Genomic DNA, 24,636 nt, shown 5'->3' with positions numbered 1-24,636 from the left:
TTTGGGGGCAGGAAGAAGTGAGTAACCCTCCTGCCCGGATGCTTTGGAGGAGTTTGGCCGCAGGAGAGGGTGTACCTGCTGCGGCCACTCAGCTGATCATGGCAAGATTTCCTTGCCATCCTCAGCTCAGCGGTCACTTCTATTTGAAATGTAGGCCAGCATTATGCCGGCCTACATTTCAGGCGTCTATTGCAGCCCTAGGGAGATGCCCAGGGTCATTTCTGGGCAAAGCCATGTTCACACTCAGCCTTGGGTGAGCTTAAGTGTCCTGACGCATCTCCCTGCACCCGTGACAGATGACTACATGTAGGTGGTCTGTTAGAAAAACATGCATCCCAATTGGCTGGCTAGACAGTGGTAGGAAGCCTACTGTCGCCTACAATCAGGATGCCGTTTATAGAATCAACCCCAATAAATGTATAAACTAGCATCAAGATATTTCCCTCTAATTTAAATTAACATGTTTGGCAAACTGTAAAGTCCACAATGTATATTGCCAATGCATAAGGTCATGGTTTAGAAAAAGTTATACAAAAGTGAATGACTAAAATTATCTTCACATAGTGAATGCTAAAACAAAGAATCTCTCACACTTACATTCCAAGGAATTAATTCGATGTACTGGAATTTCTGTAACATTCACAGTTGCATGAGTTGAAAGGGAAGGAACTATGACAAGTAATCAAAGTAAAACTTAATTAATATGATTAATAAGCTCAATTCATTTTATTTCTTTTTATTCAATAATATCTAGGTCCTCTTCAACTTCCCACTCATATAGCACATAATTTGTCTTTTTCCTAAGAGAGTGGAGGAGCATTCTATAGGATGTATAACCAACAAAAAATAGATTTTTCAAAGAAACCTGGCTATAGAAATTAATGTCAAACAAGCTGGTATTTACCACAATATCAAAAACAGCCACCAATAATGAAAATGAGGAGGAGAAAGACTCAGAGCTCCAAAGTCTCCCACATAATGGTAGGAAGTACAAGGGGTGATCACTGGCATACAAAACTCCTTTCAATTACTAAACTAAACTAAGCCTTAGGTTTATATACCGCATCTTCTCCACTGAAGTGGAGCTCGACACATACATTACATATTTTCAATGGCTGAGAAATGCTATGCTGATACTACAAAAGGCTTTGTGCAATGCAGATAATTACAGAGTGATTTTTAGGCAGAAAAACCCGCTTATCTGTAACAGGAGATCCGATGCACCGATGTTGGCCTGTGTTTTGCTATTGAGCTGTCTCTAGGTGTGAAAGAAAAGATCCATCCTGAAATACACATCACACAAACATTAACAAAAGAAGTGTTCAAAAACTACTCCATTCAAAAATTTCTAAGAAACAGGGTGAAAAACATGCATCATATCAATGTCAAAAGCTCTTTATGAAGATGGCTGCCAAACGCTGAGCTGGAGAATAAAATAATGATGTAGCACTGACGTCATTTTAAAAAGGACCAATAAATGGCTGATTAAACTGGCAATTTAGCTGAGGCTAAAAACACACAAGAGTCTCGGAATCAATACATAGATTACAATAAGTGACTCCGCTCTAAGTGCAAATTTAAACCATTCAGTTCTTCATATTGTTTGTTTATCGCCCGCCCTTATCCAGGGCGAGTTATATGTTAACATATAAAATAAAATGTAACATTTATCATACAAAACACATCAAGATCAACACTATAACAACTACATACATACATACATATAAAATCAGATTGCATAAAACATACTAACCAATACTATCCTACATCAAAATGTAAAAATACATAAGGCACACAAGATGCCACAATGAAAAACATCTTTATGCCAAATGAGACAAACTAGACCATCGATTGTAGTGTATGTGTCCAAAACTGGTCACGTTACATTATTAAATATTTTCCGTCTCTGCCATCCTCAGGAACAAAATCCAAAAAGCTACAACAGAGATCATCAAACACATGGTTGTACTCTGAACAGTGTAGAACCATGGGTGCTTGTAATCTATTGTTCCTAATACAACTTTTGTGCTCAGCCATTCTAGTCCTGAATGCACGAGTTATTTGGCCAACATATAGCCTAGGACAAAGACAGACTATGACATCCATCACAAACAAAGAATTACATGTGGTGTTGTACAATAACCTGAAACTCTTACCTGTGCATGGATCTGTGAAAAAATTCATTTAGTTCTAAAGTAATAGAATAAATACCACATTTACGACATTTCTGATGACCACCCCTATTGAGGCCAACAGGGTCTGCATTTTTAATATCCGAAGGGCTCAATAGTTTTAAATTTCACTGGCATGTAAATGCTAATCTGAGGTGAGTATCCTGAAAAGTCGGGTGCATCTGAAGGATGTTTCAATGTTGTCAAATCAATCGAACCACATTCTTAATCTTTGGTGAGTATCTTAAAACACAAGTGATAATAGAATCATCAGAAGAACAATTTTGTTGTAAAAACAAAAGGTCTCTATTAAGGTATTTCCCTCTCTTGTAAGCTTTACGTAAAACTCCAGAGGGATAGCCCCTCTCAGACAACTGATTAAACAGAACCTGGCCTTGCTTGCGATATTCTACCCCATTAGAACAGAGTCTCCTAAACCTGAGGAACTGAGACAGGCAAACTTTGTTTCAGAGAAACTGGATGGTTACTAGAATAATCCAAAAAGGTGTTACGATCCGTGGCTTTACAAAATACAGTACCGTATTTCCCCATGTATAGGACAATCTGAAGCCGTGGGTGTGGCTTCCTTATATGGGACGGCCTATCTAAAGACATAGTAGATAAGCCGCCCCATTTGTAGAGCAGTCCCACGTACCCGTACCGTGAGTCCCCCGTACCTGGAGCTCCCTTCTGGATGGCTGCCACCTGCAATGTCACGGCTGCGGTGCAGGGCAGGAGCAATGTTTTCAGCATCCAGCTGGCCCCAAGCTGCTTCCTCAATGCCTTCGTCAATTCTCGTGGGACTTGCAAGTCTGGTGAGAACTGACGCAGGCATTGAGGAAGCAGTGCGGGGCCGGCTGGACACTGAAAACATCGCTCCTGCCTTGCACAGTGGCTGCAACATTGCAGGAAGCAGGAAACCAGCGAGGGAGCTACAGATGTATTTACCAGGGGGGGAGGGGCGGTTGTTCTCCTGCTGCAGCGAGGCCAGTTGATTCGTGAGCTCCTCCAGCCAGAATGGGGAAATGACTGTGCCCGACTTCCCCGAAGATGACGAAGAGGAGGACTGCAGCGCGGATGAGCTATTACCGGCCCTGTCTGTGTCGCTTTCGCTGGCCGCCATAGCGAGCAAAGAGCCGAGCGGATTCCAGACAGATAGCGAGGAACAAGCGCTGTGTAATGTGTGCGCACGCCTGGGGAGGAGATGAGGCTGTATGTATATAGATATATAGCCCGCCCCCATGTGGTTTTAAAACTCTTAGATAAGCTGCGGCTAGTAACATGGGGCAGCTTATCTAAGAGTTTTAAAACCTAAATCGGCATTTCCTGCGGCCTATACATGGGGAAATATGGTAGTCTCAAATCCAATGTCAGTTTTGGTAACAAGAATATCCAAAAAAGAAATTTGGTATGAATGAGAACACATACTAAACTGTAAACTAGGATGCCCATCTGTACTCCTGATATCTGCTGAAAAAATCTGTTCTTATAGCAAAAACTTTTTTTGCATTGCCAAAGCCACAATGAGAAACTCTGTAGGTATCCTTCTGTTTAGGGAAAGTAGGTCTAGTTGTTATTTATTTATTTGGTTTTATATTCCATCCTCTCAGGGAAGCTCAGAATGGGTTACAAGTTTACATACATATTTATATGTTTTTATACAGGGTGTTGGAAAACATGGTATGGCAGGACATTGTCTGACAGAGATGACAAAACAGTTAAAACATGGTGAGACATAGCATGATGAGCAATGTATGGCAAAACATGGCATGGCAAACAAAGCATGGGAGAAATACTATATATGGGAGAAATAGTATATAAGTGTGGCTAACCTAGTATGATATGTAACAAGGTAGAACCTAGCACGGTAGAAATGGAATGGCAAATATTGTGTAGTGGGAACAGTATGAGAATGAAGTACAGTTGACATAGTGTGGCAATTATAATATGAAAGGTACAATGTATAGTATAGTAGAGTGAGATAACTGTGTATAAGGACTTGACGTCAAATGTGACTAAAAAAGTCACTTTAGACACTTCTTGAATTTCAGTTAGTTTGCAAGTAGGAAAAACCTTTAACCACAATCAGCTGAAGAAAGATGTCTACAAACCTAGACAAGGGTGAACCTTGGGAAAAATGTAAAACACAGGAACACATGGATCATCAGTGTTCAAAAATTCAAATTCATGTTTGGTATGAAAACCTTTTTCCAAACTCATGAGAATAATTTTCCAGATTTTTTTTCTTTTCTAGCCAATGTTGGATCTGAAGTTAATTCAACATAATCAGTGGGAACGAGTTGTCTCAGTACCTCATCCCAAGAGAAACATGAGCTTGCAGACAAGACTTGTCATAGTCTTCAATATTAAGGACCACAAGTGAAACTCCTTTGTCTGCTTTAGAAATCCGAATAGATCGATTAGTTTTCAAATACTTTAATGCATAAAGTTCATCCTTAGATAAATTGAATCATTGAAACGTTTTCTTAAATTTAGGCTTCTTAAGATCTCTAAGTATGAGATCTTTAAATACTGAAAATGAGGACTAGGAAACACAAGATGAACCCAGCGAGACTGTTTGTGAATCACTGAATCGTCACTACTATCAGATGGATGTTGAGTAAAAAATTCTTGTAAATGTAGTTTGCGAAAAAATATTTCAAGGTTGACCTGAAGGCCAAAAGAGATAAAGGACTGTATTGGCACAAATGTTAAACCCTTGGAGAGCACCGAAAATTCACACGGTGTTAATGGGTTGGTAGATAAATTAAACACTACAATGTCCTTTTGTCTGTGCCTGGAGGTCTCCCTCTCTGAGATCTTGTGTTCTGGTGCTGTTTAGAGAACAACCATGTGTTTTGATGATCAAGTTTCAAGTTTAATATTTCTTTTGATTAATCGCTTAATCAAATTCTAAGCGATGAACAATTTAAAATACATTCAATGTAGGACAATACAATACAAAAGACAATACAATACAAACTTTAAATAATACATCATTCTCGTAACACAAGGTAAAATAGGGATTTGAAATACAATTCAGTAAAGAAAAGCAAAACAAATGAAAAATACAATAGGGAAACAAATAAAAGCATAATATAATATAATAAAATCACTGGCCTTAGAATTGTTAAATTAAATATCAAAAGCATCTTTAAAAAGATCTCTGTTGTAGCATTTTGGATTTTGTTCCTGAGGATGGCAGAGATAGAAAATGTTTACTAATGCAACATGGACAGTTTTGGATAGATACGCTACAATGTGAAGAACCAGATGGCTTAAATCTGCGCTTAGAGTGGAGTCACTTATTGTAATCTATGTATTGGTTCCGAGACTCTTGTGCGTTTTTATCCTTTTTTTTTAAATTGCTGGTTTAATCAGCCATTCATTGGTCCTTTTGAAATGACGTCAGTGGTATGTCATTATTTTATTCTCCAGCTCGGCATTTAGCAGTCATCTTTGTGTAGAGCTTTCAACATCGATATGATGCATGTTTATTCAGGTATTCACCCTTTGTCTTAGAAATTTTTGAATTGAGTAGTTTTTGTACACTTCTGATGTTAATGTTTGTGTGATGTGTATTTCAGGATGGATCTTTTCTTTCACACATTGAGACAGATACAATAGCAAAATGTTGGCCAACGTCAGTGTGTCAGATCTCCTGTTACAGACAAGCTTTCTTTTTTGCCTATAAATGACTTTGTAATTATCTGCATTGCACAAACCTTTTGTATTATTAGCATTTCTCAGCAACTGGAAATATTTAAGTGAAGGGTTTAAAAATAATCACAACTCTCAAAAACATGGAGGAACTGGAATAAATAAGCAATCTACAAAATACAAACTAACTGCTAGTTATTTATGCTGAGTATATCATGTTATGTTATCACCTTTGACACCCTTAAAGGAGGAAAAAAGGCCTCAGAAGCTGCGGAGAAAACCTCACTGCCGCTATGTAGGGAAGAGTTGTAAATGTACTGGCTCCCCTACAAACTTCTATCACTGGTAAAAAAAAAAAAAAAAACAACCAAAACAACCTCCTTTCCTTTAACTGCAAAAGTAATGCTGAACAGGTTACTTGAAAAATATAAATACTTATCTGGGTTTCCGATCTTGTCCTCTAAACACAACAGTGAAAATGATATTCTCAATCCAGATGCAAGTAATCTTGCTGAGCATGCTTTGCTGTCACCGGAGATATAGTGCTTGCTAAGTGCATGATTATTAATGTTGCCCGTGGGCTTAGCTGTTGTCTTTAACTGTTACTGATGGTGGCCATTGTTTCGCGAGCACACACTCACTGCTTTGTACTCTGTAACTCTGTGTTCAAATCAAGGGCTAAGATACACACTATGGAGGCTAAATTTGGAGATCAGTAACCCTGAGTAAGTGCCCTTAGCGGTATTAAGGGGAGACATCCTAGCTTATGTAGCTCACTAGAATCAAGCAAGGCGTAATGAAATCTTACAGTTAAAACAGAGGGTAACTAGTTTGCGGTAGCTGTTTGGAGTTTCTGGTACGTTGCACCTTAAGGCGCAATTGATGGAGGTGCAACAAGCATTAAATATGCTTTTATATCAAGGAGCACCTAAAGGCTCGGCTTACTATAAATTTCAATTATACCATTTTGCCAATAAAAGCAGCTGCCTCCTGGCACGGTTGGCCAACCCTAGGGTGGAGTGGATGGGCATTACCATGTTATAAGATTCTCAAGGGGTATTGCGTTATAGAAGAAGGACATTTATGAAATAATGGGTCAATTTTTAGGGTCATTGTATGTTTCTCCTGAACCAGATGGCTTGGATGGAGCTGTTTATCCCAATAAATCAAATTCAATTGTTTTATAAAACAAATTTCATTTATATAATTAATCATCAAATTTATTTGAATTTATATTTTTATAGTTAAGTGTTGGTATAACTAGTCAAGGTTGGTGCAAGGATATTAGGCATCCTAAGCTAACCTTCAGTCGTGTTCTCTTGACCCCCTATAACAAACATACCTTCAAGCTGGGGATTTCATGAATCATCTCATGAGACTAACATTATACTGCAGAGGAAAATGACAATTTCTTAAACACCCTTCCTTCTGCCAGCCAAGAGGACAGAGGCTGATCCATTAATATCTGCTTGCTGATGTTGCCCTTTTGCTACTCCCAGAATGTCAGCATGGTATTATATTTTCTTGTGCATACTGTTTTATTGTGTACATAGGTTCACATCTGTGTGCATGTACAGACACGCACAACTTAGATGGAACAATGATAGGAGGGAAGACAGAATGGAGAGAAGGAAAAACTTACTAGTAAGAAAGGAAACAAATATGAAAATAAAACAGAGAAGGAAGATAAGCAATTATGCATCATCTTCTAATCTCTGTCACAGAATTTACCCTTAAACTGCTGCAAAAATCCAGGGGTCTTATATATGCAAAAAGTTTTGTTAGAATTGGATTTTCATAAGACAGCTGATTTCTGGTATAATACCTGAATCTGTGTTTGTACTTGCATCAAGCTTTTCTGCAACTTTTTTTCGTGTTGAAGCTAGATAGTGTAATTCTGCAGGAGTTGGAACTGCTCCTCTCACTGAAATTTGCTCCAACAAACTGGAATCAAATGATCCTAAATCAAAATAATAGAAGATTAATGAGATTGAAGCAAATATTTCTCTGTGCAATACTGAATATGTCATTTCAAAATGGGCATTATTTTGCAACAATTTTTATAATCCCTTTAATTACTACTTTTGTTATGGAAATACGAGTACTTCAGTAGTTGGAACCTAAGCACATTACCGGGCAGAGCTTTGGATTCTTGCCCAGAAATAGCTAAGAAGAAAATTTTTTAGACTGAATCAGATTGGGCAGACTTGATGGACCATTCGGGTCTTTATCTGCTGTTATCTACTATGCTACTATGACTTAAAACATATTCTTAGTGTGAGAACAGCAATTTTATTATTTATTTATTTTTAATCAATTTTATAAATTCTAGCCTACCTACAGACTAGGCAGGTTACACATATAAAACATAAATAATATAATCAACATTACATCATTCAATCAAATAAAACTATCCACTGCCTTACTGCTTCACTGTTCTTCCAAAATATTAAACAAGCAAACTCTTACACCGTAGTAGCACCAAACCATTTGCCATATTATTACACTGGTCTGCTTTCAATTATAAAATTGTGACTAATCGTAGTCCTATGATTTCTCAGACACTGAAAAATGCCTGAATAAATAGATATGTTTTTATCAACCTCTTAAACTGCACTGGTAAAGCATTTCACAGTAATGAACCGGCCAAAGAAAATGCAGCCAATCTACCGTATTTTCACATAGATAACGCGCACCCGTGTAAAACGCGCACACGGGTATAGCGCGCAAAAAACACATATTTATGTACATAAATTTTTATATACCGCGCACACCCGTATACCGCGCATGCTGCCCAACTCTCCTTTCACCCGCCCCGACTCTCCTCTGGAGACCCCGACTCTGTTTTCGCCCGCCCCGACTCTCCTTTCCTCCTTGAAGTCCTGTCCCTACCCTGAAAGCCTGATGCCCCCCCGACATCCGATTCACCCGCCCGCAGGACCGCTCGCACCCCCACCCCGAATGAGCGCTCGCACTCCCACCCCGAAGGACCGCTCGCACCCCCACCCGAAGGACCGCTTGCACCCCCACAGCCTCCCCCCTCCCCCATGGAGAAGCTGTCTACCTTGTTTCCGGATGCCAGCGAGCCCAGCTGTTTTCTCTGCCGGCGGTCCCGCCCCTTCTCTGAGCCCTGCTGCGCTGCTTTTTCTTCCGGCGGTCCCACCCTTTCTCTGACATCAGAGAAAGGGCGGGACCGCCTGAAGAGGAAGCAGCGCAGCACAGGGCTCTGAGAAGGGGCAGGACCACCGGCAGAGGAAGCAGCTGGGCTGGCATCCGGAAACAAGGTAGACAGCTTCTCCATGGGGGAGGGGGGAGGCTGTGGGGGTGCAAGCGGTCCTTCGGGTGGGGGTGCGAGCGGTCCTTCGGGGTGGGAGTGCGAGCGCTCCTTCCGGGTGATGAATCGGGCGTCGGGGGGGGGGGGAACTATGTAAAAAAAATTTTGTACAACGCGCTCACGCGTATAACGCGCAAGGGTATGCGCAGTTTGTAAAAACCACAGAAAATACGGTAGTATTCACATAATGAACTCTTTCAAAAGAAACTGTTGGGAAAACGCCAACAGTTGCTCCAAAGAGCATGGTTCGGAACAAGGCTTCTTTAAAAGACAGCATCATAATAGGGAAGATAGGGTATGCCGACAGCAAGGTTGCAATAGACATCACAGTAGACATTGTGCCCTTAAATACAAAGCAGACTGATTTTAAAGATTGTAAATTACTCATGTCAACTGCTGAGCAAGTTGTAAACAGGAATGACAAACATTGTTTGTAATGTCTGCATGCAAATGGCAGAAGCCTAAGAAATAAGATGAGAGAGTTAGAATAAATTGCATTGTGATAGGGTAGAGTTGCTATCACCCCAATCACCGCTGAGAGAAAGCTGCATGGAGCAGTTCTACGTTAAAACCTGCTAGGTATAGGTGCTTCCCAGCTGGCCAAGCGAAGCAAGCTCATTTGCATGTTGAGTCAAGTTGGAACATATCTCATCCTAAGAGAAACATGAGCTTGCAGACAAGACTTGGAGCCCAGAAAGACAAATGAGGGAGAGTTCCTGGCAACAGGAACTCATAAGATGAATCCTTGTGGGGATGCATGCTGCCACCCACCTAACCCTAAGCTCAAAACCGAATTAACCGGTGACCAGCAAGTTCTTGGGGACCAAGGTAATGAGAGACCTGAGTGACCAGTGGTGACCAGAAGAGACCAAAGAGAAAGAGAGGCCAGAAATGCCTGAGTGACCATTTGGTCATCTTTGCCAACAGCAACAAAGTGATCGCTTGACATGTACTAAATGAAAAGATAAGATATACTAGGCATCTCTGAGAACCAGTGGAAGGAAGATAACCAAAGGACACTGTGATACCAGGGCACAAATTATATTGCAGTGATAGGGTGGATCAAAACATACCTTGGAATCCCTATGGGTAGAAATTCCATGTATAAAGGGGAAAAGGATAGTGATACGAGTATACTACCACCTGCCTGACCAGAATGAACAGACAGATGCTGAAATAACAAACTGTGTAACACAATAATAATGGATTAGTTCAATTACCCCAATATTTACTAGGGCATGCTAAGAAAAACCTCTACAGACTTCAGCTAATTCAGAATGCCGCGGCTAAGCTTATTTTCGCAAAAGGCAAGTTCGACCACGTCTCTCTACTTCTGTCCAAGCTTCACTGGCTTCCAGTACATTCCAGAATCCTCTTTAAATGTGCCTGCTTAGCGTTCAAGATCCTACACGGCATCCTTCTACCCGTTATTCCACTCCTTTGGAACTCCTCAAACCCTAACTCCTCCAGATCCTCCCAAAAACTGAAACTATCATTCCCCTCTACAAAAGGTATATCCCGCGCAGGAAAACTAGGAACATCTCTCCCCTTTAGAATCACAGAACTCTGGAACAACCTCACATCCCCGCTCAGAAATTCAAACTCCCTCCGACTCTTCCGCAAACACCTGAAAACTTGGCTCTTTTCAAAAATCTAACACCTCCCGCTCTCTGGTACCATGGCCCCTCTCTACCCTCTTAGTTCCTTTCCTATAACCCCTCTTCTTCTGGAGTTCCTTTCTATCCTACTTCTGTAAACCGTGCCGAGCTCTACACTTGCGGAGATGGCGCGGTATACAAACCTAAGGTTTAGTTTAGTTTAGTTTAGGAAACAGTTTAAGGAATGGCTAGTCAAATGAAAGGCACTGATAAAGAAGGCAAAGAGAGACCATGAAAAGACTCTTTTGGAGTAAAAACACATAGTAAAAAACTATTTTAGGTATATTAAAAGGAAAAAGAAGGGAAAAGAATCAGTTGGATCTCAGATGACTGAGGGGTAAAAGGGGCACTCAGTGAAAACAAGGCCACAGCAGAATTCTATGAGCGTCGGCGCTTTTACTGCTGTGGCTGGCAATAAAAAAGCCTAATGCGGCTTCATAAAAGGGAGGTAAATCAGATAGAGACCATATGGCCTTTCTAGTCTGCCTAATCATGCCATCTAATAATAATAATATTAATAATTTATTTCTTTTATACCGCTATACCAAAAGTTTGAAGCGGTTCACAACAAAGGATAACATACAAACAATATTTAAAATACAAGATAAACAATTAGTATCTAATACAAGATAAAAACAATCAGTAAAAAGAATACATCAGGTAAAACCAATAAAAGTTAAGACAATAGCTCAATTAGAAAGTAAAAGCTGTTAAGAATCATAATAAATTTGGTAGTAACGTGACTAAGAGGAAAACATATCAAACAGGCATGTTTTTAGTGATTTTCTAAAGTCAAGATAGGAAGTAGCCTCAAGTATTAATCTTCCAAGCCATGTATTCAGTTTGGCGGCCTGGAATGATAAAATTCTGTCAAAGAACTTCTTGTATTGGCATGATTTAAAAGAAAGATTATTAAATAGATTTTTTCTACGAGTACTCCTGTTGGAATTATTCATGGAAAATTGGGAAGCAAGATAATCAGGTAGCATTCCAAAAACTGCTTTGAAACTAATGCAGGAAAACTTGAACAGAATTCTAGACTCCATTGGCAACCAGTGAAGTTTTTGATAGTAAGGGGTAATGTGTTCCCATTTCTTTAAACCAAAGATAAGGCGAACCGCAGTGTTCTGGACTTGTCTTAGTTTTTTGAGTATTTTTTTTTATAAGCCCCTAGATATAGCACAGTTACTTACCGTAACAGGTGTTATCCAGGGACAGCAGGCAGATATTCTTGACTGATGGGTGACGGCACCGACGGAGCCCCGGTACGGACAATTTTAGAGTGATTGCACTCTAAGAACTTTAGAAAGTTCTAGCTAGGCCGCACCGCGCGTGCGCGAGTGCCTTCCCGCCCGACAGAGGCGCGCGGTCCCCAGTTAGGATAAGCCAGCTAAGAAGCCAACCCGGGGAGGTGGGTGGGACGCAAGAATATCTGCCTGCTGTCCCTGGATAACACCTGTTACGGTAAGTAACTGTGCTTTATCCCAGGACAAGCAGGCAGCATATTCTTGACTGATGGGTGACCTCCAAGCTAACAAAAAGAGGGATGGAGGGAAGGTTGGCCATTAGGAAAACAAATTTTGTAAAACAGATTGGCCGAAGTGTCCATCCCGTCTGGAGAATGCATCCAGACAATAGTGAGATGTAAAAGTATGAACTGAGGACCAAGTAGCAGCCTTGCAGATTTCCTCAATAGGAGTGGAACGGAGGAAAGCTACAGACGCTGCCATAGCTCTAATCTTGTGGCCTGTGACCGAACCTTCCAGTGTCAGGCCCGACTGAGCATAACAGAAGGAAACGCAAGCGGCAAGCCAATTAGACAGGGTGCGTTTAGATACAGGGTGACCCAACTTGTTAGGATCAAAGGACAAAAACAGTTGAGGAGATGATCTGTGAGGCTTGGTGCGATCAAGATAGTAAGCCAGAGCACGTTTACAATCCAAGGTATGCAAAGCTTGTTCACCTGGATTAGAATGAGGCTTTGGGAAAAAAACAGGTAGAACGATGGATTGGTTAAGATGAAACTCAGACACAACCTTAGGAAGGAATTTTGGATGTGTACGGAGAACGACCTTATCATGGTGAAAAACAGTGAAAGGTGGATCAGCCACCAGTGCATGGAGCTCACTGACCCTCCTGGCAGAAGTGAGAGCTATAAGAAAGACCACTTTCCAAGTTAGAAATTTAAAATGCGTTGTGGCCAAAGGCTCGAAAGGAGGCTTCATTAACGCAGAAAGAACCACATTAAGATCCCATACAACAGGAGGAGCCTTAAGAGGTGGCTTCACATTGAAAAGGCCCTTCATGAACCTTGAAACTAAGGGATGAGCTGAGAGGGGTTTTCCATGAATCGGCTCATGAAAAGCTGCAATAGGACTAAGGTGGACCCTTATCGAAGAGGATTTAAGACCAGAGTCAGATAAAGACAATAAATAGTCCAACACCAGTCCCACTGCTGTAGATATGGGATTATGGTGATGTAACAGGCACCAGGAAGAAAAGCGAGACCACTTTTGTTGGTAACATTGAAGAGTAGACGGCTTCCTGGAGGCATCAATAATAGAACGGACAGGCTGAGACAGGAGAGCATGAGCTGGAGTCAGCCCGAGAGATACCAAGCTGTCAGGTGCAGAGACTGTAAGTTGGGATGAAGTAGTGTTTGCTGATTCTGTGTAAGCAGTGAAGGAAACAGAGGAAGAGGTATGGGTTCCCTGGAACTGAGTTGAAGTAGAAGGGAAAACCAATGCTGTCTGGGCCACCGTGGAGCTATGAGAATCATGGTGGCTTGTTCCCTCTTGAGCTTGAATAAGGTGCGCAGCATGAGCGGAAGAGGAGGGAATGCATAAAGGAAGAGATTGGTCCAATCCAGGAGAAATGCATCGGGTTCCAGACGGTGAGGAGAGTAAAGTCTGGAGCAAAACAGGGGCAGTTGATGGTTGTGGGGAGCTGCAAAAAGATCCACTTGAGGTGTGCCCCATTGGGAGAAAATGGACTGGAGAGTCGAGGAGTCGAGAGTCCATTCGTGAGGTTGAAGAATTCTGCTGAGATTGTCTGCTAAGCAATTCTGTTCCCCTTGGATGTAGACTGCCTTCAGGAATAAGTGACGAGCAGTCGCCCAGGTCCAAATCCTTAGAGCTTCCTGACATAAGGGATGGGATCCCGTCCCTCCCTGTTTGTTGATATAGTACATTGCAACTTGGTTGTCTGTGCAAATGAGAAGAACCTGAGGAAACAGGAGATGTTGGAAAGCTTTGAGGGCGTAAAACATCGCCCTGAGTTCCAGGAAATTGATGTGGTGTTTCTTTTCCTGTGTGGTCCAAAATCCCTGAGTTTGGAACTCGTTCAAGTGAGCTCCCCATGCATAGGGGGAGGAATCCGTGGTAATGACCAGTTGATGAGGAGGTAGATGGAACAGCAGACCTCTGGATAGATTTGATGATTTCAACCACCAAAGAAGCGACTGTCGAAGAGACGAGGTCACAGATATGTGTTGTGAACAAGGATCCGTCGCTTGTGACCACTGAGTCGCTAGGGTCCATTGAGGAGTACGCAGGTGGAGACGTGCGAAGGGAGTGACATGTACTGTGGAGGCCATGTGTCCCAAGAGCACCATCATGTGATTCGCAGAGATGGAAGGTTGTTGGAACACCTGCTGACAGAGATGAAGGATGGTGTGAAGGCGGTTTGGAGGAAGAAAAGCCCTCATCTGAACAGTATCCAGAATGGCTCCAATGAATTGAAGTCGCTGAGTTGGAATGAGGTGCGACTTGGGTAGATTGATTTCGAACCCCAACAGTCGAAGGAAGTAAATGGTCTGATCCGTGGCTTTGTGAACGGACTGAGGAGAAGGAGCCTTGATGAGCCAGTCGTCCAGGTAAGGGAAGACTTGAAAGTTGTGGGAGCGGAGATAAGCTGCGACCACAATCAGACATTTGGTGAATACCCTGGGTGAGGAGGCTAGGCCGAAGGGTAGCACCTTGTATTGGTAATGATGTTGGTTGACAAGAAAGCGAAGATATTGTCTGGACATCAGATGAATTGGAACGTGAGTATACGCCTCCTTGAGATCGAGGGAACATAGCCAGTCTTCCTGAGAGAGAAGAGGATATAGGGTGGCAAGAGATAACATCTTGAACTTCTCCTTGACCAGACATTTGTTGAGCTCCCTGAGATCTAATATTGGTCTGAGATCTCCGGTCTTTTTGGGTACAAGAAAGTACCGGGAGTAAAATCCTAGGCCCTGCTGGTCCAGAGGAACTGGTTCGATGGCATTGAGAAGAAGGAGGGATTGAACCTCCTGAGCGAGGAGGAGGGACTGAGCCTTGTTGGAAGCAGACTCTTTTGGCAGACTTAATGGTGGAGGAGTCTGAAAGTTTAGAGAGTAGCCGTGGGCGATTATAGCAAGTACCCACTGGTCGGAGGTGATTGCTTCCCAGCGAGATAGAAAAACTTGTAGTCGACCTCCTATGGGCTGAGGCAGAGGACATGAGGGAGGAAGACTGGCAATGTTCTGGAGAAAGGAGTCAAAAGGGCTGTGTCGACTTAGGTTGAGTAGCCGGTTTGACAGCAAGCTGCTGTTGTTGACGAGCCTGTTGCTGCTGCTGACGCTGTCTGCGAGGTTGAGGAGGATGAGGCTGGGCCGGCCGAGCAGAAAACCTCCTTTGATATGAAGATTGTTGCCTGAATGGACGAGGAGGAGGAGGTTTCTTCTTGTTTTTCAACAAGGTGTCCCACCTAGTTTCATGGGCGGAGAGCTTTTGTGTGGTGGTATCCATGGACTCCCCAAACAGCTCATCCCCTAGGCAAGGCGCATTGGCCAGCCGGTCCTGATGGTTTACATCCAATTCTGAGGCCCGCAGCCATGCCAACCTTCTCATTGCTACAGAGATAGCAGTAGCACGAGATGTCAGTTCAAAAGTATCATAAATAGAACGGACCATAAACTTCCTGAGTTGCAGAAGACTAGAGGTACATTGCTGAAAAGCAGGAAGTTTACGGTCCGGAATATACTTTTGAAAAGAGGTTACCTGTTGAATGAGGTGCTTCAGGTAAAACGAGAAGTGGAAAGCGTAATTACTTGAACGATTGGCCAGCATGGCATTTTGGTAAAGACGCTTTCCAAATTTGTCCATGGCCTTTCCTTCCCTACCAGGAGGGACAGAGGCATACATACTGGCTCCTGCAGTCTTCTTTAGGGTTGACTCTACCAACAGGGATTCATGGGGAAGTTGGGGTTTGTCAAATCCAGGGATTGGAATCACTTTATATAGAGATTCTAGTTTTCTTGGGGCTCCTGGGATTGTCAAAGGAGTTTCAAGATTCTTATAAAAAGTTTCCCTCAAGATGTCATGGAGGGGTAACTTTAAAAACTCTTTAGGAGGTTGATCAAAATCCAAGGCATCCAAAAATGCCTTGGATTTTTTAGAGTCAGACTCTAAAGGAATAGACAGGGTGTCTGACATCTCCTTTAAAAATTTTGTGAAGGAGGAGTGCTCTGGCTTAGCAGTAGTATCCTGCACTGATGGTTCCTCCTCATCAGATGTGTAATCCTCCTCGGTACCGAGGGGATCATCCGAATCGTCCCACAAGTCAGGGTCCCGTACCGATTGTAAACGGCCCTGGGAAAGTGGAGTCGATGTATCAGCATGTTTAGTCTTGCGTACCGATTTACCAGACCGAGTGGAGACGGTACCAGGGGAATGTAGAACGGTACGGGGTTCAGAGAACGGTACCGGTTCCGACCCCGTAGGAATAGCACGCCGTTTTGGTTCTGCTGACAGAACAGGCATGGACAAAGATTTATGTGGTGCCGAAACAGTCGATGCCAATAACAGAGGCTGTTCGACAGACGGCACCGAAGGCTCAGTCGGTACCGAGACTGGAAGGTTCGGAGACAATAGAGCCGGGAGCAACTGTTGGAGTTGCTGCTGAAGCTGGACCTGGAGGATAGAGGCAATGCGCTCATCCAACGTTGGTCCCGATGGCACCGGTACCGGTTTTTTCTTGCTCGGTACCTTCGGTGCCGCTCGACGCTCGGGTGAAGTCGATGCCGATGAAGAGGCCGAGACTTCAATGGGAGCGGAGCGTTTACGGGGCCGGCGCTCTGTCTGCAGGACTTGGCTCACTGCATGCTCGACTGGCTGGCCTAGAACAGTAGGGGAAGGCTTCTTAGCCGGCTTACCTACAGGAGTCGACACCGATGATGGATCTGGCGGTGCCGAGGTAGTCGGAGTCGATTTGGAGGAAGTCGTCGACGTCGATACCGGTGCAACTTCCATAGCGGTACCGAAAAGGATCCGCTGCTGAATTTGTCGATTTTTTAAAGTTCTTTTTTGTAAAGAACTACAGCGGGTGCAGGTTTCAGCCCTATGGTCCGGACCCAGACACTGGAGGCACCACTTGTGTGGGTCGGAAAGGGAGATAGGGCATGCACACCGCTGACACTTTTTGAAACCCGGTGACGGGGGCATGAAGGGAAATACTGCTGTAGCAAAATCGAAGCCCGAGGCTTCGATGGTGCCAACAGGCCCCGCCGGGTCAGATTCGACAAAAAAATGAAAATTAAGAATTTTTTTTTTTACACAAAAGGTAAAAAAGAAGGAAAGAAATAAAATATGAAGAGAAAAATACGCGCGAGCGGGAAGGCAAGTGAAATAGAAAAAAACTTCCAACAGCCGTTGGAAACACGCGTCTTCTTAGCTCCGCGGAATTAAGAAAACTGGGGACCGCGCGCCTCTGTCGGGCGGGAAGGCACTCGCGCACGAGCGGTGCGGCCTAGCTAGAACTTTCTAAAGTTCTTAGAGTGCAATCACTCTAAAATTGTCCGTACCGGGGCTCCGTCGGTGCCGTCACCCATCAGTCAAGAATATGCTGCCTGCTTGTCCTGGGATAAATAATATTACAATAATCCAAAATACTCAGAATGGATGCTTGTACCAATAGTCGAAAAGAAGGTTCGTCAAAAAATTTCTTGATGGTATGAAGCTTCCATAAGATTGCGATACATTTCTTGAAAAGTAAATCAGTGTGTTTATCCAGAGTTAAGGGGGTAATAATCAAAAAAAAAAAAAAAAAAGTCTAAAAAGTGTCCTAAATGGCTACTTGGACGATCAAAAAGCCTGATTGTCGAAGTACCCATAACCAAAGCTGGTTTTTAGACATATCTAAAACCAACTTAGGCCTTTCCCCTGCTTCTAAACGCACAGAGAGAAAAGAGGTGTGTTTAGAGGAGGGGAAAGGGCGTGCAGTGGGCGGGAGGTGGGCCGACCTACACCTAGCCGTACAACAGGTATAACCAATACAATTTAGTCGGCACTTAGACCTTTTTCACTTAGACGAAATAAAACTAAGTGCCGAAAAAGGGGCCGCTGAGCTGATGGCCGCTGGCGCCATCAGTTCAGCGGCCCGGCAACCTAACCATCGCGGCAGGAGAGATGCCTCATCTCCCCTACCGCGATGCCATCAATCTTCTACCCGAACTGCTGCGACCCGCGGCAGTTCGGGTAGAGGAGTGATGGCATCGCGGTAGGGGAGATGAGGCATCTCTCCTGCCGCGATGCATCACTTCCCCCCCCACACACAACATCGGGGCAAGAGGGAGCTCAAGCCCTCTTGCCCCAGCCAACCGTGGCACCCCCGACACGATCGGGGCAAGAGGGAGCCCAAGCCCTCTTGCCCCGCCGACTCCCCAACAATATCGGGCCAGGAGGGAGCACAAGCCCTCCTGGCCCTGGCGACCCCCCCCCCTCCGCTAGTTGTTCGGGCCAGGAGGGAGCCCAAATCCTCCTGGCCCAGCCGATCCTGCCCCCCCTCCGACAACATCGGGCCAGGAGGGAGCCCAAACCTTCTGACCACGGCGACCCCCTACCCCCACCCCGCACTACATTACGGGCAGGAGGGATCCCAGGCCCTCCTGCCCTCGACGCAAACCCCCCTCCCCCCAACGACCGACCCCCCCCAAGAACCTCCGACCGCCCCCCCAGCCGACCCGCGACCCCCCTGGCTGACCCCCACGACACCCCCACCCCCCTTCCCCGTACCTTTGGTTTAGTTGGCCGGACAGACGGGAACCAAACCCGCCTGTCCGGCAGGCATCCAACGACGGAATGAGGCCGGATTGGCCCATCCGTCCCAAAGCCCCGCCTACTGGTGGGACCTAAGGCACCTGGGCCAATCAGAATAGGCCCGGGAGCCTTAGGCCCCTCCTGGGGACGGGGCCTTGGGCACATGGTCGGGTTGGGCCCATGTGCCTCAGGCCCCGCCCCCCAGGAGGGGGCCTATGGCTCCCGGGCCTATTCTGATTGGCCCAGGCGCCTTAGGCCCCACCAGTAGGCGGGGCTTTGGGATGGATGGGCCAATCCGGCCTCATTCCGTCGTTGGCTGCCTGCTGGACAGGCGGGATTAGCTCCCGTCTCTCCGGCCGACTAAACCAAAGGTACGGAGAAGGGGGGTGGGGGTGTCGTGGGGGTCGGCCAGGGGGGTCGCGGGTCGGTTGGAGGGGCAGTCGTTGGGGGGAGGGGGGTTTGCGTCAAGGGCAGGAGGGCCTGGGGTTCCTCCTGCCCGTAATGTAGTGCAGGGTGGGGGTAGGGGGTCGCCGTGGTCAGGAGGGTTTGGGCTCCCTCCTGGCCCGATGTTGTCGGGGGGGGGCAGGATCGGCTGGGCCAGGAGGGTTTGAGCTCCCTCCTGGCCCGAACAACTAGCGGGGGGGGGGGGGGCCTCGCCAGGGCCAGGAGGGCTTGTGCTCCCTCCTGGCCCGATATTGTTGTTGGGGAGTCGGCAGGGCAAGAGGGCTTGAGCTCCCTCTTGCCCCGATCGTGTCGGGGAGTCGGGGGGGGGGGGCAAGAGGGCTTGAGCTCCCTCTTGCCCCGATGTCGGGAGGGGGGGGGGTCGCGGTTTGACATGGCAGGAAGGCTTGGGCACCCTCCTGCCTGGATCGTTGGGGGGGGGGATTCTGTAACCGGTGTTGTTTTTGACAGGCACCGGATACAGAATCCAGCTTTTAGGCGAAGGACTGGCTCCTCCTTCGCCTAAAACCCCTTCTGTTGGACATCTGTGGCCTAGGCGTGTTTTTGTTTCATTATGGCTAAAAAGTGTAGACGTGTTGTGGGGGTACTTGTAGACGTAGTGGAGATTGGGCGTTTAGGCAGAGGAAGGCCATAATCAAAACATGGACGTTTGTTTTGGTTATGGACACTTTCCCTGCTTCTGGGTTGAACGTTTAGGGACTTAGGCCAAAAGGGGACTTAGACGCTTTTTTTGATTATGCCCCTCTAAGTGTTTATCAAGAGTTACGCCTAGTATTTTTATAGATGAAAGAAGTTTTTGACGCAGTCACTCATCATTATGAGGAGGGTATCCTTACTAAAAAAGAATATCAGTTTTTGATAGAAAAATACCCTAAAACCCCGATTATCTATTTTGTCCCAAAGATACATAAGAGCCAAATTAATCCACCGGGCAGACCTATCGTTAACACACGGGGGTCTCTGTTAGAACCCCTTTCTAAATTTGTAGACTTCTTTTTAAGGAAGGAAGTGGTTAAGATCTCCTCATATATAAAAGACTCTTCTCATTTTCTTAGGATTTTAACCCAAACTACACAAACTACACAAATTGAGTTAACAACTTTTCTAGTAACCCTAGACGTGGTCTCTTTATATACCAAAATTCCCCAACAAGGAGCGTTGGAAATAGTGAAAGAGGTTTTAACTAAAAGAAAGGGGGGACCAACGTATCACTACGGATTTTCTAATGAGACTAGCTCAGTGGGTCATTGAGCAAAATTATTTTGAATTCAGAGGAGTTTACTACCAACAGATTCAGGGGGTGGCTATGGGGGCCACTTTGGCTCCTTCAGTGGCCACCCTCTATGTGAATAAGTTTGAGGAGAAGGAGATTTATCCTTCCAATTTCTTTAAAAACGTTTTGGTTTGGAAAAGGTTTTTAGATGACATTTTCTTTCTCTGGAAGGGCACAGAACAGGAACTGCTAGAGTTTCTTACATGGATTAATACTAGGGATATTCATCTTCAGTTTACTCCTACTTATAACAATAAAACGTTGGATTTTTTAGACATGCGTCTTACTAAAGAAAATGCTCAGCTGACTACAAAACTTTTTAGGAAATCTACAGCCCGAAATTCATTGTTGCACTTTTCGAGTTACCACCCATACCATCTCAAATTCAACCTTCCAGTTAGTCAGTTCCTTAGAGTTAGAAGAGTCTCTTCAGACATTAGAGAATTTAAAAAAGCGGCTAATGACTTACAGGAAAGGTTCTAAGTTAGAGGTTACCCAACGAAATCTATTCGCCGTGCATATTTACGAGCCAAATATGCTAATAGAGAATTATTACTAACAGAAAAAAGTCACGCTGAAGTAGAAGATAGACTAATTTGTGTGCTTCCGTATTCCGAAGCAGCTAAGGCTCTGATACATCAGATAAAACGATACTGGCAAATACTACAACTTCACAGTGTTTTTGCAGAGTTTCCAATGTTTGCTTTTAGAAAAGGCAAATCAATAGGTCAGATTTTAATTCAACAAAAATTAGGTTTTAAGTATGGAACTACAGTGGGCAATCATAGTAAATGTGGGAGCTGTCAATGGTGCAAAAGCACCATAGAGGGCAGTACTTGGACAGACCCTCAAACTAAGAAAACCATTACGGCATTTACAGATACAACTTGCCAGACGGAAAATGTAGTTTACATTTTGATTTGCCCTTGTAATCTTGTTTATGTCGGACGTACATCTCGTCCCATTCATGTGCGATTAAATGAGCATAAATCAAGGATAAAAACAAAAACGTTGCAAGCTCCGATAGTTGAACACTGCATAAATCATCAACATGATTCTAGCCAGCTATAAGGAAAAAGAGGGGGAGGGGGTGGTTAATGTGGAAGAAAGACTCAACTATAAAGAACAACGTTGGATTTACATATTAAACACAGTTACCCCTTATGGGTTGAACACAGAGCTTGAATGGTTGTCTCTAATCTGATTTAGTTTGATCTAGTAAGAAGAACAGAGTAGTGGGAGGAGTTAAAAAAAAGGAAAATGATAAATAAGGAATAAGTTACAGTAGTGTGAGCCCCGATACGTCAGATGACACGTCATCACGTGTCTTCGGGCTGATTGGAGCTCCGATGATATTTAAACTAAAGAACGCTGTCGGCCCTGCTGTAAAGTATTGACTGTTACAACGGAGGTAGATGGCTAAGGGTGAGTAGCAATTGGGAAGCCTTTAGGTCAAGTAAGAGCTATTTTCCTAAAGTATATTACTGAAACACGGTTAAAAAATAGACTGGGTTACACTTTGTTATATTGAAATAGGTTTTAATTTATGGTTTTGTTGGTGATTTGTAGGGATTGAGCCTTGAGAAAGCAAGCGAGGCGAAACATGTCGGCTTTGACATCCCTTACTAGTGCTGACATCTCTGATCAAGAAGACTTAGCCATATTTTAAGCTAAGTATTTATCTTTATAAGTGAATATCTTTATAAGAAAAGAATAAATAGAAATATAAATAGCAGAAAGCTCTATGAAAAAATAAATAATAAATGACCCGATGACGAGCAGACACATAAAGCTCAGGACAATGAGAAGTTTGAGTCCTGAGTGGTGCCACTGAGGGTCGGGTTAAAAAACCTCTAAAAAATTCTAAAATTATATACAAGGTGGCTTCATAGCCTTAAGTAAGTGTATATTTTGGCTATACCCATTCAATTCTGGCATTTAAACCTCAGGGAGACACAGAATCCAGCTGGAAAATCCATTGTTGTTCTTTTTGATGCTAAAGGTGCCGTCAATTGTGGATAAAGTTCAAGGACTACATGGCGTAAATCAAAGAAATCATGAGCCTTCTCCAGACAGTGATCCACCAAGGGTTCTTCCATCCTCCTTGTGGCCACACATGGATTTATGTTCCAACAGGCAGGTCTTCTGTTTTCAGGATATATGCCCCACATATAATAACTGGCATGGGCAGATGATCAAATAGATCACATCTTCAGTTGTACAGGTTGTCATACCTCTTAATTTAAAGACACATTTGGATCCAGGATGTACAAATTCTTTCATACACAGCATTAGAGGGCACATGCCACACCTTCTATGACCACCAGCATGATCCTGTCCTGCTAATATAGTTGGAACATAAATCATGTGTGGCCATAAGGAGGATGCAAGAACCCTTGGTGGCTCACTATCTGGAGAAGTTGCCATTGCGCCTTTTTTTTTGGGGGGGGGAGGTATCCTTTTCAGTCAGAGATTTATGTCAGCAGCAAGCAGTGTTCACGCTCCTGAGGAAGAAAGAGAGACCTTCGAAACAGAGCTGTGTTGAGCTATTGAACTTGGCACGCCACTTTGATGGCAGTTTGAAAAAGATATGCCAAAGATAAGTAAAAGCCTTTGAACTGTTTCAATGATTTTGAACTGGATATCATGCGTGCTTATTATAGATGCAGCTCCTAGAAGAAACTTACAGACACACATGATAGATATAATTACATGAACTAGCCTGTGAGATATATTTAATTTTTTTGCTCATTTGGACATTTGTTTGATTTTTCTCTATTTGTGCACCAGAGCAGTCCTGGAATGTTTCACAGAAAAATAACCTGTATGGGTTAATGAGAACTAAAACAACTCTTATGTGCAGGGCAATGTCCTTTGGAGAGTTGAAAACTGAGGACTCTCTATTCATAAAAATATTATATTTTCTGGCAAGAGTAACCCAACTTAGACGAAAAGCTAAGGTAGTAGAATCCGGTGCCACATTTTTCTGAAATTTCCGTGTAAGTGTTTGGTAACTTTTCATGATAAAGATTACGTATTTTTTGGTCCTATTCAATTACAGTATTTTTCTCGAACATTCTTAGTAACCTCCTTTTTGTAAGTTGGGGTAGAATTTTCCTTTCTTGGTTATGATAATTTCAATGAAAATAGGAGTTTAAATAGTTAAATGCCTCTATAAAATTAAGGGTATGGTTATCCCTTATTGATTACCAAATTTTATATTGTTATGTAATGCAATTCTTTCTCCTCAATGATGTGGGCTTGATGGGATTTCTGATTTTCTATGACTGATTTAAGTTGTATTAAGAAATATTATTTCTATATTTTTTTGTGTGTAAATTCCCATATCCTGTATACTTGTTTGGATACGTTAAAAAATTTCAATTAAAAAAATATATATATTAAATTTTCTTTATTATATTTTTTATTTTCACATTGTCCTTTTAGAGGGCTTCTAATTGTAGTTTTTCTACAGTTTGTGGTATATCTGCTCAGCTAGTTCACGTTGAAAGAATCTTTAAGAGTTATCGTTTTACATTCTTTCTTTTTGGGTTTTTGAGTGTAAAGTGCTATTTTATCAAAGTTACATGTCCCTATAAAACTGATTCCTATAACTACATCTAGTAACACACAAATGCTCTTGCACATATTTATACCTCCTGTAACATAGAACATAGAAACATAGAAACAGACGGCAGATAAGGGCCATGGCCCATCAAGTCTGCCCACCCCAATAACCCTCCCCTACCTTTCTCTGTGAAGAGATCCCACGTGACGATCCCATTTTGTCTTAAAATCAGACACGCTGCTGGCCTCAATTACCTGTAGTGAAAGATTATTCCAGCGATCAACCACGCTTTCGGTGAAGAAGTATTTCCTGGTGTGACCGTGTAGTTTCTTGCCCCTGATTTTCCACGGATGCCCTCTTGTTGCCATGGGGCCTTTGAAAAAGAAGATATCCTCTTCCACCTCGATATGGCCCGTGAGATATTTGAACGTCTCGATCATGTCTCCC

The 24,636-nt window shown here is 43.5% G+C and overlaps 1 protein-coding gene across 5 annotated transcripts in view; it reads right to left on the bottom strand.

Annotated features, from left to right (window-relative positions):
* Nucleotides 1-24,636, bottom strand: part of CPLANE1 (ciliogenesis and planar polarity effector 1) — a 372,488-nt gene that overhangs the window by 108,407 nt on the left and 239,445 nt on the right. For all 5 annotated transcript variants that reach the window (XM_033932742.1, XM_033932734.1, XM_033932750.1 and 2 more), the window contains 2 exons: nt 7,657-7,791; nt 598-669 (listed from right to left, as the gene is read on the bottom strand). In XM_033932742.1, the coding sequence (XP_033788633.1) occupies nt 598-669; nt 7,657-7,791 (207 nt within the window). The remainder of the gene's footprint in view (nt 1-597; nt 670-7,656; nt 7,792-24,636) is intronic.

Source organism: Geotrypetes seraphini, chromosome 1 (genome assembly GCF_902459505.1).
Source record: "Geotrypetes seraphini chromosome 1, aGeoSer1.1, whole genome shotgun sequence".
Lineage (NCBI taxonomy): Eukaryota > Metazoa > Chordata > Amphibia > Gymnophiona > Dermophiidae > Geotrypetes > Geotrypetes seraphini.
The sequence above is the reverse complement of the archived record's forward strand: the minus strand, read 5'-3'. Positions and strand labels throughout refer to the sequence as shown.